Source organism: Protopterus annectens, chromosome 10.part0 (assembly GCF_019279795.1).
Source record: "Protopterus annectens isolate FY-2018-M chromosome 10.part0, PAN1.0, whole genome shotgun sequence".
NCBI lineage: Eukaryota > Metazoa > Chordata > Ceratodontiformes > Protopteridae > Protopterus > Protopterus annectens.
Window position 1 is genome coordinate 1,685,480,179 of NC_056744.1, and position 13,426 is coordinate 1,685,493,604.

General features: G+C 40.8%; 1 protein-coding gene across 1 annotated transcript in view; it reads left to right on the forward strand.

Moving 5' to 3' along the window:
* The window catches only part of LOC122814419 (zinc-binding protein A33-like), a 135,414-nt gene extending 123,480 nt beyond the window's left edge, over positions 1-11,934 (forward strand). Inside the window, exon 4 of the mRNA XM_044087001.1 lies at positions 11,713-11,934. Coding sequence (XP_043942936.1) covers positions 11,713-11,934 — 222 coding nt within the window. The remainder of the gene's footprint in view (positions 1-11,712) is intronic.
* The last annotated feature ends 1,492 nt before the right edge of the window (positions 11,935-13,426 follow it).

Genomic DNA, 13,426 nt, shown 5'->3' on the forward strand with positions numbered 1-13,426 from the left:
TTTCAAAGAGGTCCATCCCTCCTTCAGAATGGGGAATATGCAATCTAGGTATACACTGATTTTTATAAATCATTTGGTGAGCATCAAGCATCCCTTCTTGTTTTAATATCCAATCTGTCCAACACTTTTTGGGACCAGTCAATCACTCAAAAGCTACAAGTTAGGACAGAAAGAGCAAATTGATTTACAGCTTGGATCTTGATGTTCTTCGTGTTTCACTGTTGCAGTCCTAACTGTAGGGTGCTCCTGCCAGCAGGCAGCCCGAGGTCGGCCAGAATCCCAAAGTCTGGGTCCGGCGTCGGCTGTACAAGCTAGTACCCTGACGTCAGTACGCTGTGGTACATAGCCCTCAGCCGACGCCATCTTCTCCAGTCTTTCTTGCCATGCGGTGGAAAGCAGCTCGCAAGTCGTTGGTTGGCGATTTTCGAACAGCGTATTTTGTTGTTGTCGGTCCGAAGTTCTTACTTCTCTTCTCAAAGCTAAGTACCCCGTTGGGGAATCTTTTTCTTGTTCCTCCGATGTCAGAAAAAGTTAATAATTGTATATCGTGTGGGAAACAAATACCTCATAAAGATTTCCACTCTTACTGTCTACCTTGCTTAGGCCCTGACCACGATGTTTCTTGTTGTCGGTTCTGTGCCAGGTTCAATTCTCGTACTATCAAGCGTACGATTGGGCTCTAAATTATTTTGGCAGACGCTTCAATTATAGAATGTCGTCGGACTCTACCGGAATTCAAAAGAAGCGCAAAGACAAAGACAGGCCTCCGAGGTCCAAACAGGACTCGTTGCAGCTGGAGCCAGCGTCCGGTTCGGCTGTCGTCAGTGAGGCGCTTTTGCAGCCCCTGTCGTCCGCTTCTGAACCGATGGTCGATACGGACTCCCATGGGGAGCCATCAAGGCCTACTATTTTAACTGCTGCAGGACCTTCGACGTCGCTCCTCAGATGGGTCCGGAACCGCTGTGCAGGTACCGGCTTCTGAGGGGGTTTTCAGGCCTACTCACATCACTATTTCAAAGGCAAAGACAAAGACTCCTGTTAAGTCTAAAGTTCCTGCCCAAGCTACTTCTGAATCTACTCCCAGGACACAGAAGCAATTATTAAAGATGGCTGAAGATTTACTTACCATGATTAGGGGTTCTCACCCCCCACCTGAAAAAAGGCCTCGACAGGATGTTCCTCTGGATTCCTCTGACCAGGCTTCTGTATCTTCTGTCTCTTCCTCTGATCAGGAGTATTCTTTTCCTCCTTATGAGGATTCGGATGCTGAGGACTCTTTGCCCTCTGCCTCTCCGCCTGAAGATTTCTCTTTTGGGGGAAATCTTGCATGAGATGAGGGAACATTTTCATTGGGAGGGTCAGGAGTATTCTGCTTCCAAGAAGAGGCTTAGAGAATTCCTTCTTCTTCCTCAACATAGGCCTTTAGCTATCCCTCCTGTTCTTGACATTGTGGATGATGCTTTTACTGTGGCTAATTTGAATCCTGATTCCATGCCTCCTGCTCCTTCTAAGCCTGATAGGTTTTATAGGGTTCCTGACTCTCATTTATTCTTATTTAAGAACCCTTCTGCGGATCCTGAAAATATTTCTCAGGGCTCTAAGGCTGCTAAGGTTGCTACTTCTAAGAATCCTATTCCCTCTGAGAAGGATTCTCGTGCTTTAGACAGGTGGGGAAAAAGGTATATACTTCTGCTACCCTGTCTGTAAGGGCTTTAAATTGCCAGTTTCATATGTTTAAGTATCAGCAATTTCTTTTGTCTGTTTTAAAGCAAAAGCTTGCTTCCCTTCCTGCATGTGCAGAGGATAAGGAACTTCAGGATGTATTGCATGCAACTGAACAAGTGAACAAACATAGTTTGCATTGTGGTTTTGATGCCTTGGATGCTTCTTGCAGGGCTGCAGCCTCTGGCACTGTTATCAGGAGACATGCCTGGCTTCGTGAACAGAGTTTACCTGAACAGGTTAAGGCTAAGTTATTAGATGCCCCTGTTCAACACGATGTTCTTTTTGGATCTAAAGCTGAAGAGGTTATCAAAAGGATGGAAGAAAAGGCAAAATCTATGCAAACTGTAAAAGATTTCTTGCAAGTCCAGCCTCCTAGATTTTCCAGGAATTGGCCCTCCAAAAATTGGTCCTTTCCCACGTCTGACAGGCCTCAAAGGGGAAGATCTAGGTGCTCCAGAGGTCGTGGTCAAGCTCAGGCCTCTTACAGATCTAGACAATGGACTGCTTCTTCACCTAGAAGGGGAGAAGACAGATCCCAATCTCAAAGAAAACAAACTCAATGACTCTCTCAGTTGGGCTACAGGACCCCTTCACCTGGATGCCCCTCTCGGAGGAAAACTGTCTCTTTTTTTACAGAAATTGGACTCGTATTACCCAGGACAGATGGGTATTGGACGTGATTTTAAAAGGCTACAAATTCCACTTTCATACTCTACCAAGGGCTTACGGTTGGCCAGATCTGCCAAAACATCAATGGTCAGAGGCCTTAAATCAAGTGGATGCTCTTCTAGCCATGAGAGCCATAGAGCCTGTTCCACTCTCAGAGATGGGAAAAGGTTTTTATTCAAGACTGTTTCTGGTTCCAAGAAAACAAAGTTCATGGAGACCTATTCTGGACCTTTCTGTGTTAAACACCTTTTTGGAAATTCCAAAATTCAAGATGCTTACTCTGCAGCAACTAATTCCAATGCTCTCTCAGGACGCCTGGATGGTGACATTGGACTTAAAGGAAGCCTACTTACACATTCCCATCAGGCAGGAACGCAGGAAATTCCTCAGATTCAAGGCAGGTTCGAGACACTTTCAATTCTCTGTACTGCCCTTTGGTTTATCTACTGCACCCAGAGTCTTTACCAAGTGCCTGGCACCAGTAGTGGCTTATTGCAGACTTCAGGGGATTCAGATTTACCCCTATTTGGACGACTGCTTTATTCAGGCAGACAGCAAGGATCTTCTACTTCAACATCTGGAATTTGTTCGTCTTCTCTTCCTTCTGGGATTCTCAGTGAACACAAAAAAGTCACATTTGATCCCTTCTCAACAAATGGTGTTCTTGGGAGCCCTCTTAAATACGACCTTACAAAGGGCCTTCCTCACTCCAGAAAAACAATCACAGCTGGCTACAATTTTCAACACCTTGGCAACTCTATCTCCGCTCACTGCAAGGAAATTCCTGCAGGCTCTGGGCTACATGGCTTCCTGCATTCTGTTGATTCCAAATGCAAGGCTTCATATGAGAAAGCTTCAATGGTATCTGAAAAGTGTATGGTCACAGCATTACCACGATCTGGACATTCTGATTCCTCTGATCCCCTGCCTCCAGAAGGAGTTCCTCTGGTGGTCCAGGGTTTGTGCTTTAAACGAAGGAAAGCCTTTTCGTCTACCTCAACCTTCTCAAATCATAACCACGGATGCCTCGGATTATGCTTGGGGAGCACACTTTCTAGACAGTTGCCAGCAGGGAACCTGGACAAAGGACCGTCTTCACTGGCACATCAATCTGAAGGAAATGTTGGCAGTTCAAAATGCTCTTCTAGCCTTCAAGAACTTTTTGCAACCAGGGCCTCTGCTAATTCGCACAGACAACACCACAGTCATGTGGTACATAAACAAGCAGGGGTTCTCATTCTACCCCTTTGCAGACTAGCTATGGCTTTATGGGACAGAGCTCTAAATCTGAATCTACATCTCCAGGCTCAATTCATTCCAGGAGAACAGAATCTCTTAGCAGACAGTCTCAGCAGAAACATTTCAGATCCTCACGAATGGATGCTAGACACCAACTTATTCAACAGGATTACTGCAGTTTGGGGATGTCCCCAGATAGATCTGTTTGCATCCCATCTCAATCATCAGCTGCCTCGCTTTTGCACCAGGTCCTTCCACAAAACAGTTTGGAAAGTGGATGCCCTGTCCTTCAGCTGGAGAAGTCTTTCGGGATATGCCTTCCCTCCTCTTCCTCTACTACCTCGGGTATTACTGAAGATAAAACAGGACAAGCCCAAGTTCCTCATCTTGATTGCTCCAAATTGGCCTCGACAGTTTTGGTATCCAACTTTAAAGCACCTGTTCTTGGAGCCTCCTTGGATTCTTCCTCTGAACCCTTCTCTTCTGTCCCAGCATCAGGGTCGGTTACTACATCCCAACCTCAAGACCCTTTGCCTGGCAGCTTGGCTCTTTAAAGGAATTTGATTTCTTCTAGCCTTCCCAAACAAGTTTTGGATGTTCTTCTGGAAGCTAGACGGCCTAGCACTAGGAAATCCTATGCCTCTAAATGGAAGAGGTTTTGTATTTGGATGCAGGACCGAGGCTTGGACCCTCTGGTGCCTGATCTCTCTTCTATTTTGCTTTACCTGTCGGATCTTTTGTCTAAAGGACTTTCCTTTTCTTCCATTAAGATTCATGCTTCTGCTATTTCTGCTCATTTCAATTCTGATCCTCCTGTTTTTTCTCATCCTTTGGTGAGACAATTCTTGAGAGGGGCCAAGAATTTAAGACCTCCCAGGACCCCTCCTGTTCCTGCTTGGGATCTTAATTATGTTTTAGAAAAACTTACTTTGCCTCCTTTTGAGCCTGCTGCATCTTCAGATATTAAGTTTTTATCTTGGAAGACAGTTCTTTTGTTAGCATTGACTTCTGCCAGAAGGGTCTCAGAGTTGCAAGCTCTCATGGCTGTAGAACCATACCTTATTTTCCACCAGGACAGAGTATCCTTGAGGACTAACCCTACTTTCATGCCTAAGGTAATTTCGAAAGTGGCTTTAAATCAGACAATTCACCTTCCTACTTTCTTTCCTAATCCTCAAAATAAAGGGGAAAGGATTTTGCATTCATTGGATGTGCACAGACAGTTACGATTTTACCTGGACAAGACTAAAGAGTTCAGAAAATCTAATCAATTGTTTGTTTCTTTTGCCTCCAGTTCTCTTGGAAAAGCTATTTCAAAACAAACTATTTCCAAATGGATTGCTTATGGAATCAGATTTTGTTACACTCATCATGGGAAACAGTTTCCAGGTACTGTGAGAAGTCATTCTACTAGAGCAGCTGCCACTTCTACAGCTTTTCTCAGAGGAGTTCCTACCAAGGATATCTTGGAAGCTGCCACTTGGAGTTCTGTGCATACTTTTTCCAAGCACTACAATCTCCCTCTGTATTCTAAGACCAGGGCAGGCTTTGCCTCTGCTGTTTTGCAGGGTTTTCTTGCTGCCCCTTCTTCTGTCTAAGCCTCCTCCCCTTTTTTCACTGCTTTGGGATTCCACCCTACAGTTAGGACTGCAACAGTGAAACACGAAGAACATAGTACAGTTGTGTACACCTACCATAAATGTAGATGTTCGAGTGTCTTCACTGTTGCAGTCGGGGTTTCCCTCCCGCCTATCCCCTCTTTTTCTCTTATTTGTGGTGTATTTGTGTTTCCTTGTTGGATTCATTTCTGATTTATTGGGACTTCTGACATCTAGGGCAAGAAAGGCTGGAGAAGATGGCGTCGGCTGAGGGCTATGTACCAGAGCGTACTGACGTCAGGGTATTAGCTTGTACAGCCAACGCCGGACCCAGACTTTGGGATTCTGGCCGACCTCGGGCTGCCTGCCAGCAGGAGCACCCTACAGTTAGGACTGCAACAGTGAAGACACTCGAACATCTACATTTATGGTAGGTGTACACAACTGTACTTTCCTAGGTGTCGATTCTGTTTTCAGGATTAATTTAAATCTTCTAAAGTACTCCTTACTAAGTTTTATTCACATTTGTTCATGTTTTATTGCTGATCCTTCATCAGTTCCCAAGTATTTATACACCCCTTCTTGCTCAAGTTCTTTTATATCACATTCTTGTCCCAAACTGATGTTTTCCTGGTGCTGCAATTTTCCTGTTTTAAAGGTTGTTTTTGCACATTTATGAAGACCAAATGACATTCCAATATCATCTGAGAAAGTTTTGACCATCTGCAGCTGTGCTTTCAGTTCCTCATCTGATGAGCTATACAATTTTAAATCCTCGACAAAGAGAAGATGAGAAGTCATTAGACTTTGTTGTTTTCTAGAAGCCAAATTGTAGCCATGGCCTAAGCTGTTAAGTAAATAGCTTAATGGGTTAATGGCAAGGCAGAATAGCAATGGTGACAGAGAGTCACCCTGGAATATCCCCCCTTTGAATTTTTATACCCTGGGATAATTTGTCCTTTCATGGCTTAATTGCAAAGTGGTCTGCCACCATTTCATGGTTACTGTAATGTAGTCAATCAGTGTAGGGTGTATGTTATACATTTCTAAGCACACTTTTATCCATGAATGTGGGATACTATAAAATGCTTTTCTGTAGTCAATCCATGCCATACTTGGGTTCTTCCCCTTCTTACAATTCTCCACTATAACTTTGTTTAACAACAAATGGTCCTTTGTTCCATATGACTTTCTTTTATTGCCCTTTTGTTCTACTGCCGTAATAGTTTTCTTCCAAATGACTATAAACTCCAGTAGCATCAGTCATGTAATATCCTGTGGTACTATTTTATCGTTCATTCAAAATATCCTCTGCTGCTCCATTATCATCACAGTGATAGTCCATTATAATCAGTTGCATGGAATATCCTGTGTTACTTCAGTATCATCAGTTATATGCAATATGCCATGGTACTCCATTCTGACCTGTCTCGTGAAATGTCCTGTGATACCCAATTACCATAAATCACATATAATATCCTGTTTACTCCATTATCATCAGCCACGTATAATGTTCTGCGATACTCCATTATTATCTGGTACATGGAATACCCTGCAATATACCATTATCATACGTCACATTTAATATCCTTCAATATTCCTTTAATATCAGTAATGCAAACTGATGGCCCTCTTGGATAGGGGAAATGTAATTACCCCAGCATGTGCTCGTTTATCTCATCTTTCCATGTTTGAAATCCAGTGCACATGTAAATAGCTACATAGATGTCTATCCCCCCCCAAAGAAAACACAGTAGAAAATGCAAGAATAAACATAAGTGGTAGAAACCAGATATAAACAGGCTGTATAATAAAAGAAAAAAGTTCATTGCATGAAAAAATAAACTAAGCACTCATAATACTAAAAAGACTCCCGCTAAACTTAACAGGGGACTTGTACACTCTTCAAATCAACAAAAGCCATGTATGTGGTAAGTATAGCTACCCAGGTGAAGGATAACCACAAAGCTTTCTCTAACAGTGTTAGAAACCTCAGAGACAATTCCCAGCACTGCAGAAAGCTATCTTTAAATGGTATCGCATACCGAGGCTCAGAGGACATGGCCAGTTTACAAGAGGACACATTTTGCTCAAACTTAACTCCCCTGTTGTATTCCTGGAGCACATACTCACATCTACACCCTCCCAAATATTCCTAAAGAGCAAGTGTTCAAGGCACTGTCCAAGGCCATGAGCCCATTTCATTGGGGCCAGATGACATGCTGGGCTACCTGTATAAGTCCTATGGGTTCATAGGTAAGTATTAAGCTAATTGCCCTTAAGGGCTATTTTAAACCTAGCCAACAATCCCAGGCCAGAATCAAAACCTGCACCTTGTGTCTCTGAGGTGGCAACCATAGCCATTATGTCAAACTCACTTCCCCAGGTGCATGCCTGATTGGGGGGGGGGGTAATTATAACAGCTTTCTGCACTAACCTGTTAGCAGGAAAGAGCATGGCAGTAGATTTTTAAGAATAACATGACCTCCTCTTCTCTGCAGTTATGAAGAGGGACAACATATTTTGTGAGACCCCCTACTGGGGCTATTCAGTATCAGCCTTCAAAGAGACTTTGTGCCAAAGACTGGAGAGCAGCAGCTGCCACCCCCTTACACAGAGGTGGGTAGTCAATAGACCCGGGTAATTATAGACCCATAAACCTGACCAACCTCATCTGGAAGGTTGTGGAAAGGATTATGGATTTAATAAATAAAGACATCAACTCAAACCAGTTCAGGTCCATCAGAAGCAGATCCTGTCTATTTAACATGGTCAGTTTATTTGGGAGTAAGATGGTTTGGTTTAGTATGCATTTTCTGATTGATATGAAGTCTGAAACTCAAATGTCTAATTATTTAGTGACTTCAGTCCTCAGCACTGTGCCCGAAAACTAATTTTATGAGGAACAGAACAAAAATATAAGTCATAACTCAATATTTTGTTAAAATCTCGACAGTTGAGAGGTATGCCTTTAGGTATTCAAGACAACTGAATCATGTCCTGATAGTCTGGTTTTTACTTGAGGAGCTAGCTTTATGCTGGCACACATGAATAAACAAAATGTGGTCCTGTTTGTATCTGGAGAGAAAAGGTCACATTCATACATAAAAATCTACTGGCATATGCTTTTCCAGCTTCTGGTTATGCTGCTTACATTTGCAGAACATTTGTGCAGGTGCTGTAATGGTAATTGTACAGAAAAGGAACATGAACATTTCAAAATGTGCATGCTGATTGGACAAACTAATCAGCAAGCTCATTGTAAATTGAATGTTCCTCACAGGAGGTAGTTCAGAAAGTTCACTTTCTCTGTGACCCTACTGATCAATTTAAGAAGTTAAAAAGTCCATCCATCCACATCCACACCCCTTTTTCCCATTTTTGCACATGGGGTCAGGATGTTACTTCAGCAGTGACAGTCATCTGGAGACGAGGTTTATACTGCCACATGGCTAGCCATGCTGCTGTAGTTCATCCACAACACCGCATCTATGGCCAATTTAAGTGTCCAGTCCACCTACTGCATGTCTTGGAATGTAGGTAGAAACTGGAGCACCCAGAGGAAACCCACAAGAACACAGGGAGGACATGCACAATCCCATGCAATGCATTAACAAAACGCTACCAGATAACCAGAGAACAAGAGAGATGCCAACAAGAATTACAAAATGATATGGAAGATCTCCAGTTCTTCACAAGAACAGCATATAACATGTAATACATGATAAAAAAGCAGTTAAGCACCTCCATCCTTTGTAAATGAACCATGGACTTTCTCAAAACTACTAGTTAATGAGTTTTCACACATTTAGACACATCTACAACCACATGACATTTCACACATTTCACCCCACAATAATAATGTTTGTAATGTCTGACATCATTTTAAAAATAAAACTTCATATAAACCAAATGCCCAATAAACGTTGATATTGTATAAACACTGTAAATAGTTGTGCTTGATTCTTTTATAAGGCATTACAGAAATGTGTGAACATTGATTAAATTGCAGTTTTGAGAAACTCCAAAGTTCACTTGCAAAAGGCAAAAATGCTTAACTACTTTTTTTATTGTGTATCAAGTGTTGCTCTTGTAAACAATTGGGAGTCTTCTTTTTCAGATGTAAAAAAAAAGCTCACAATTTCAGCGGCAGGAGCACCCCTACAAGTAGCTGCATGGCATATCCTGCAACCTGATGAAAAAAAGATAGCTAACTCTCCCAAAACAAACAGTTTCATTATTTGGTCAGAAAACTACACAAATATAAGCGCACATCTACAGAGCATATTAAGTTCATATATTGGCTATCCCAGACTACCAGAAGCAGATGGAAGAGCACAGAATTATTTTTATACAGTAATTTTATAAGTAATAATTAAGGCTTTTTTTCTTAAGTAATTTCACTGTATAATAGTAACAATGGCTTTGTTTAATCGCTCTGGCTTCATTCACCCTCTTGATCAAGTTGTGCCATCTGTGGGCAGTAACCCACGCCTGGGTGTGGGTAATGCTGGATTTTACCCACGGTTGGTGTGGTTTGGTCACAAGGGCGAAAGCATTACCTACACCCAGAAGTGGGTTATTGCTATTATACAATGACATTATTTAAGAAAAAAAAAAATACTTTTCTTAAGTAATGGCATTGTATAATGCCTCCTTGCTGCCCTTCTGCAGCTGTCTGGTATTCTTCAGCCGTTCTGATGTAGTGCGCATGTGTATGCTTGCGCAGTACATGAGTTGTAGGTGGAAGCAACGGAGAAAGCAAGATCTCCGTTGCTTTTTACAATCTGTCTCGCTATGTTAAAAGAGGTTAAAATAATGAGACCGCTTTAAAAAAAGCAGCTGAGAAAGGAAGATCTCCGTTATTTTTTTAAAGCTGTCTCGCTATGTTAAACTCCTTTAACATAGCGAGACAGTGTCTAAACAGCAACGGAGATCTTGCGTTCTCCATTCCTGTAAAAAAAGACTTGTACTAATGGAAAAAGTCTGGGCGACCGGACCTTTTTCCTTTAGTATAAGTCTGATTTACAACGTGCACACTGACTAATCAGTGTGCACATTTTGGAATATTAATGGGGGTTCATTCGTATAATGTTAATTATACAATGACCGGCCTAAAATATTCAAAAACGAGCACGCTGATTGGCCAACCCATCCAGTGTGCCTGTTGTAAATACGAGACTATACTGACGGATAAAGGTCCGGTCGACCCACTTGTGGGTGTGAGTAATGCTGGATTTACCCACGGTTGCCTTTGTTTGGTCACTCGGGCTTCACTGTCATGACAAGTCCGCACCAACCATGGATAAATCCAGCATTACCCACACCTAGGTGTGGGTTATTGCTTAAATGAACCAGTGTCCAAACTACAGAATTTTGGTTCTCCCTACTTTTGCTGCATCATTGGTGTTAGTTTTGTTTTTTGTTTATTCTTTCTTAATCAAGTTATTCCCAGAGGACTAGTAGCCTATTTTAAGGGGAGACCCAATGTGGTGTTTACACGGCTAGCCTCCTCTGCTCTTCTTAGTAAGTGCATTAGGGTCTTTTGTATCTAAGTGAAGTCCACCAGCTCTAGCAGAAGCAAACATAAATGTAACTGATAATAACCCTTGATCTGGACAAACTATTACTATTGGAATATATTTTAGGCCACAGTTTTGTCTGAGCCTTGCTGCATTGTAATTCTGCATGCCTCTAGTCTTACCCTGCTGAGTACTGCTGAGTCCTGCACAAATACAAGTAACATTTGGCACTGACAAATGAGTGTTTTTTGGATTATCCCTTCCACAACTGTTGTTCATATACTAACCCAGCTGTTCTCATACCCCCTCTGTCCTTTGGACCCCATCCATTTTTTTCTCATCATTGGCCATTAAATTAATTTGACCTACTGTTACACAGCCATTTTATTACTTCCAGCAGTCTGTTTCTGTTGCATCTTGACTGCTATCTTGGAACCATGTCTTATGGATTTATTAAGTAATCCTCCATGGTTTGTCATCCTCTGATTACTCTGCAGCTGTCCTTCTCCAGCTTATCCCTGCTCCTATGTTTTCATTCCTATTCTGCTATGATTCCACTTTTTCTTTCCATCTTTCAAGGCTTCCCTTATTGCTTTCTGTTTTCATGTTCCCTTAGTTAGATCACTCAGTCTTTTTCTAAACATAGGTCTTTAACTGGAACTCTGTGCCCTCTTATCCCTGACCTTAATGTGTGTAGATGAGAGAGAGAAAGATAGCAGCAAGGGACATTTTTCAACTCTGAAATGAAGGCATTGTTACTTGTATAATTCTGGAAAGGAAATTTGCACTTGTTAATGACTGATTATTTTTACTGTTTTAACTGCACTTCTGGTAACAAATGTCTGTGCTACCCTGCTGAAAAATAGCACAATTTACATTGAAAGCATTACATGAAAACAGCATATTTTTCACCGACTGCAGTAAAAGAAAAGATTAACTGCACAGTGTGTCTTTTACAGGATCCAGAATCCTTTGAGGATGTTGCTGTTACTTTCTCAGCAGAGGAGATGAAGATGTTAACAAAACAAGACAAGGAGCTTCATAAGGAAGTGATGTTAGAGAACTATGAAACCTTAGTTTCAGCAGGTAGGTCTTGTCCCATCTTAAGGAGTGGTCTTTGTTCTGAGAGTTACAAGTACCTTATTAAAATGCTATGCCGAGATGTCTTGTGTGTTTATTAGCTACCTGTGTAAGTGAACCAGTCACTGAGGACCATTTTAGTCATAAATTAAGCCACAAGGATATATATATATATATATATATATATATATATATATATATATATATATATATAATACACACAAAGAGGAAGTTAATTCTGGTGCCTCATTCTACGTTCCTGTCATTTATCTGAATCAAGTAGGCAATTTATAGACTGCAGTTCAACTAGAAAATTTTTATTAATATAACATATTTACAATGTATACACAGAAAATAAAAAAAATTAAACATCACATAATGTTATACAGTGCTTGGAATACTTTGAATCATAAAGGTAATCTTACACAACTAACATGTTAAGAATCTTCGTATATCAGTAGCAACCTTTCAAGGTAATCACAACCACTAAAAGTCTTTGATTTATAGATCTTATTCTGATCACTCCTTTTTCAGTTGTACATAGTATTGCTGTTAAATTTAAACATTCTATATAACAGAGGAACTGAGTTCCAATTTTTTGTAATACCTTTTCTAACAACTGCAAAAAGTCTCTAGAATATTTTTTGTTGGTGGGAGGAAGCTGATTTACCTGGAGGAAACCTACAAGGATACAGGAGAAGCATACAAGCTACAAGTGTAATATAAACAAAGGAATAAACTCTGGACTCTGGAACTTAGTAGAAAAAATATATACCAGACAATTCGAAAACCTGCACATTGAGTTTAGATAAAGACATGTCTGCACTGCCTCATTGTTCAGATGGCCCTATGAATACCAACATCTTCCTTCATGATAATGTACGTTCAGCTGTGGAATCTCCCTGCTATTTGTAATGTCACACTTTGTTTTAGTGGTTTGCGGTGGGTAATTGAGACTTTTTTTTTTTTTTTTTTAATTAAAATCTGTTTTCTTTCACTGTTACATATTCTTATTTTAGATATCATGCTAGGTTTGGCCATCCCTTCTTATGTTAACCTATAATCCTTTACCCATTGTGCAGTCTCCTTTGAAATACCAGAAATCCTCGATATTTTTGTGTGTCTCTCTCATGTCCATGTTCAGTTATGATTAATTGGATATTTCAGATGTAATCTGTTGTCACTGAACTGCAGTTTACACCAGAAATGTGTAGCTTAGTATAGCCATTTTCCACATCTGTATTACCTCAGTGCTTTAGGTGTGGGCTATAACAAGGTATGTCAGCTCTGTAAGATAAGATTTCCATGAGATACATATTACAGAGTTATAGAACTAAGTGCAGACAGCAGCATTCTGGACTTCAGAGTTTTTACTCTGTTAAATCTAGTAGATGGGGCATATGTCATTCTAAACGCAGGCATAATAAGAAATGTTGATGTATTTTATAAATTATGAATATTTTCTGTTTTTCACATGAATACAACTAGTCATACAGTTTTTTATGATAGAAAGTCTCCTTATGAAGGATACAGGTGCAGCTGCCTCATTAATAAACAAAAATGTTTAAAGACTTAGTTTGAAATTCCCAAAAA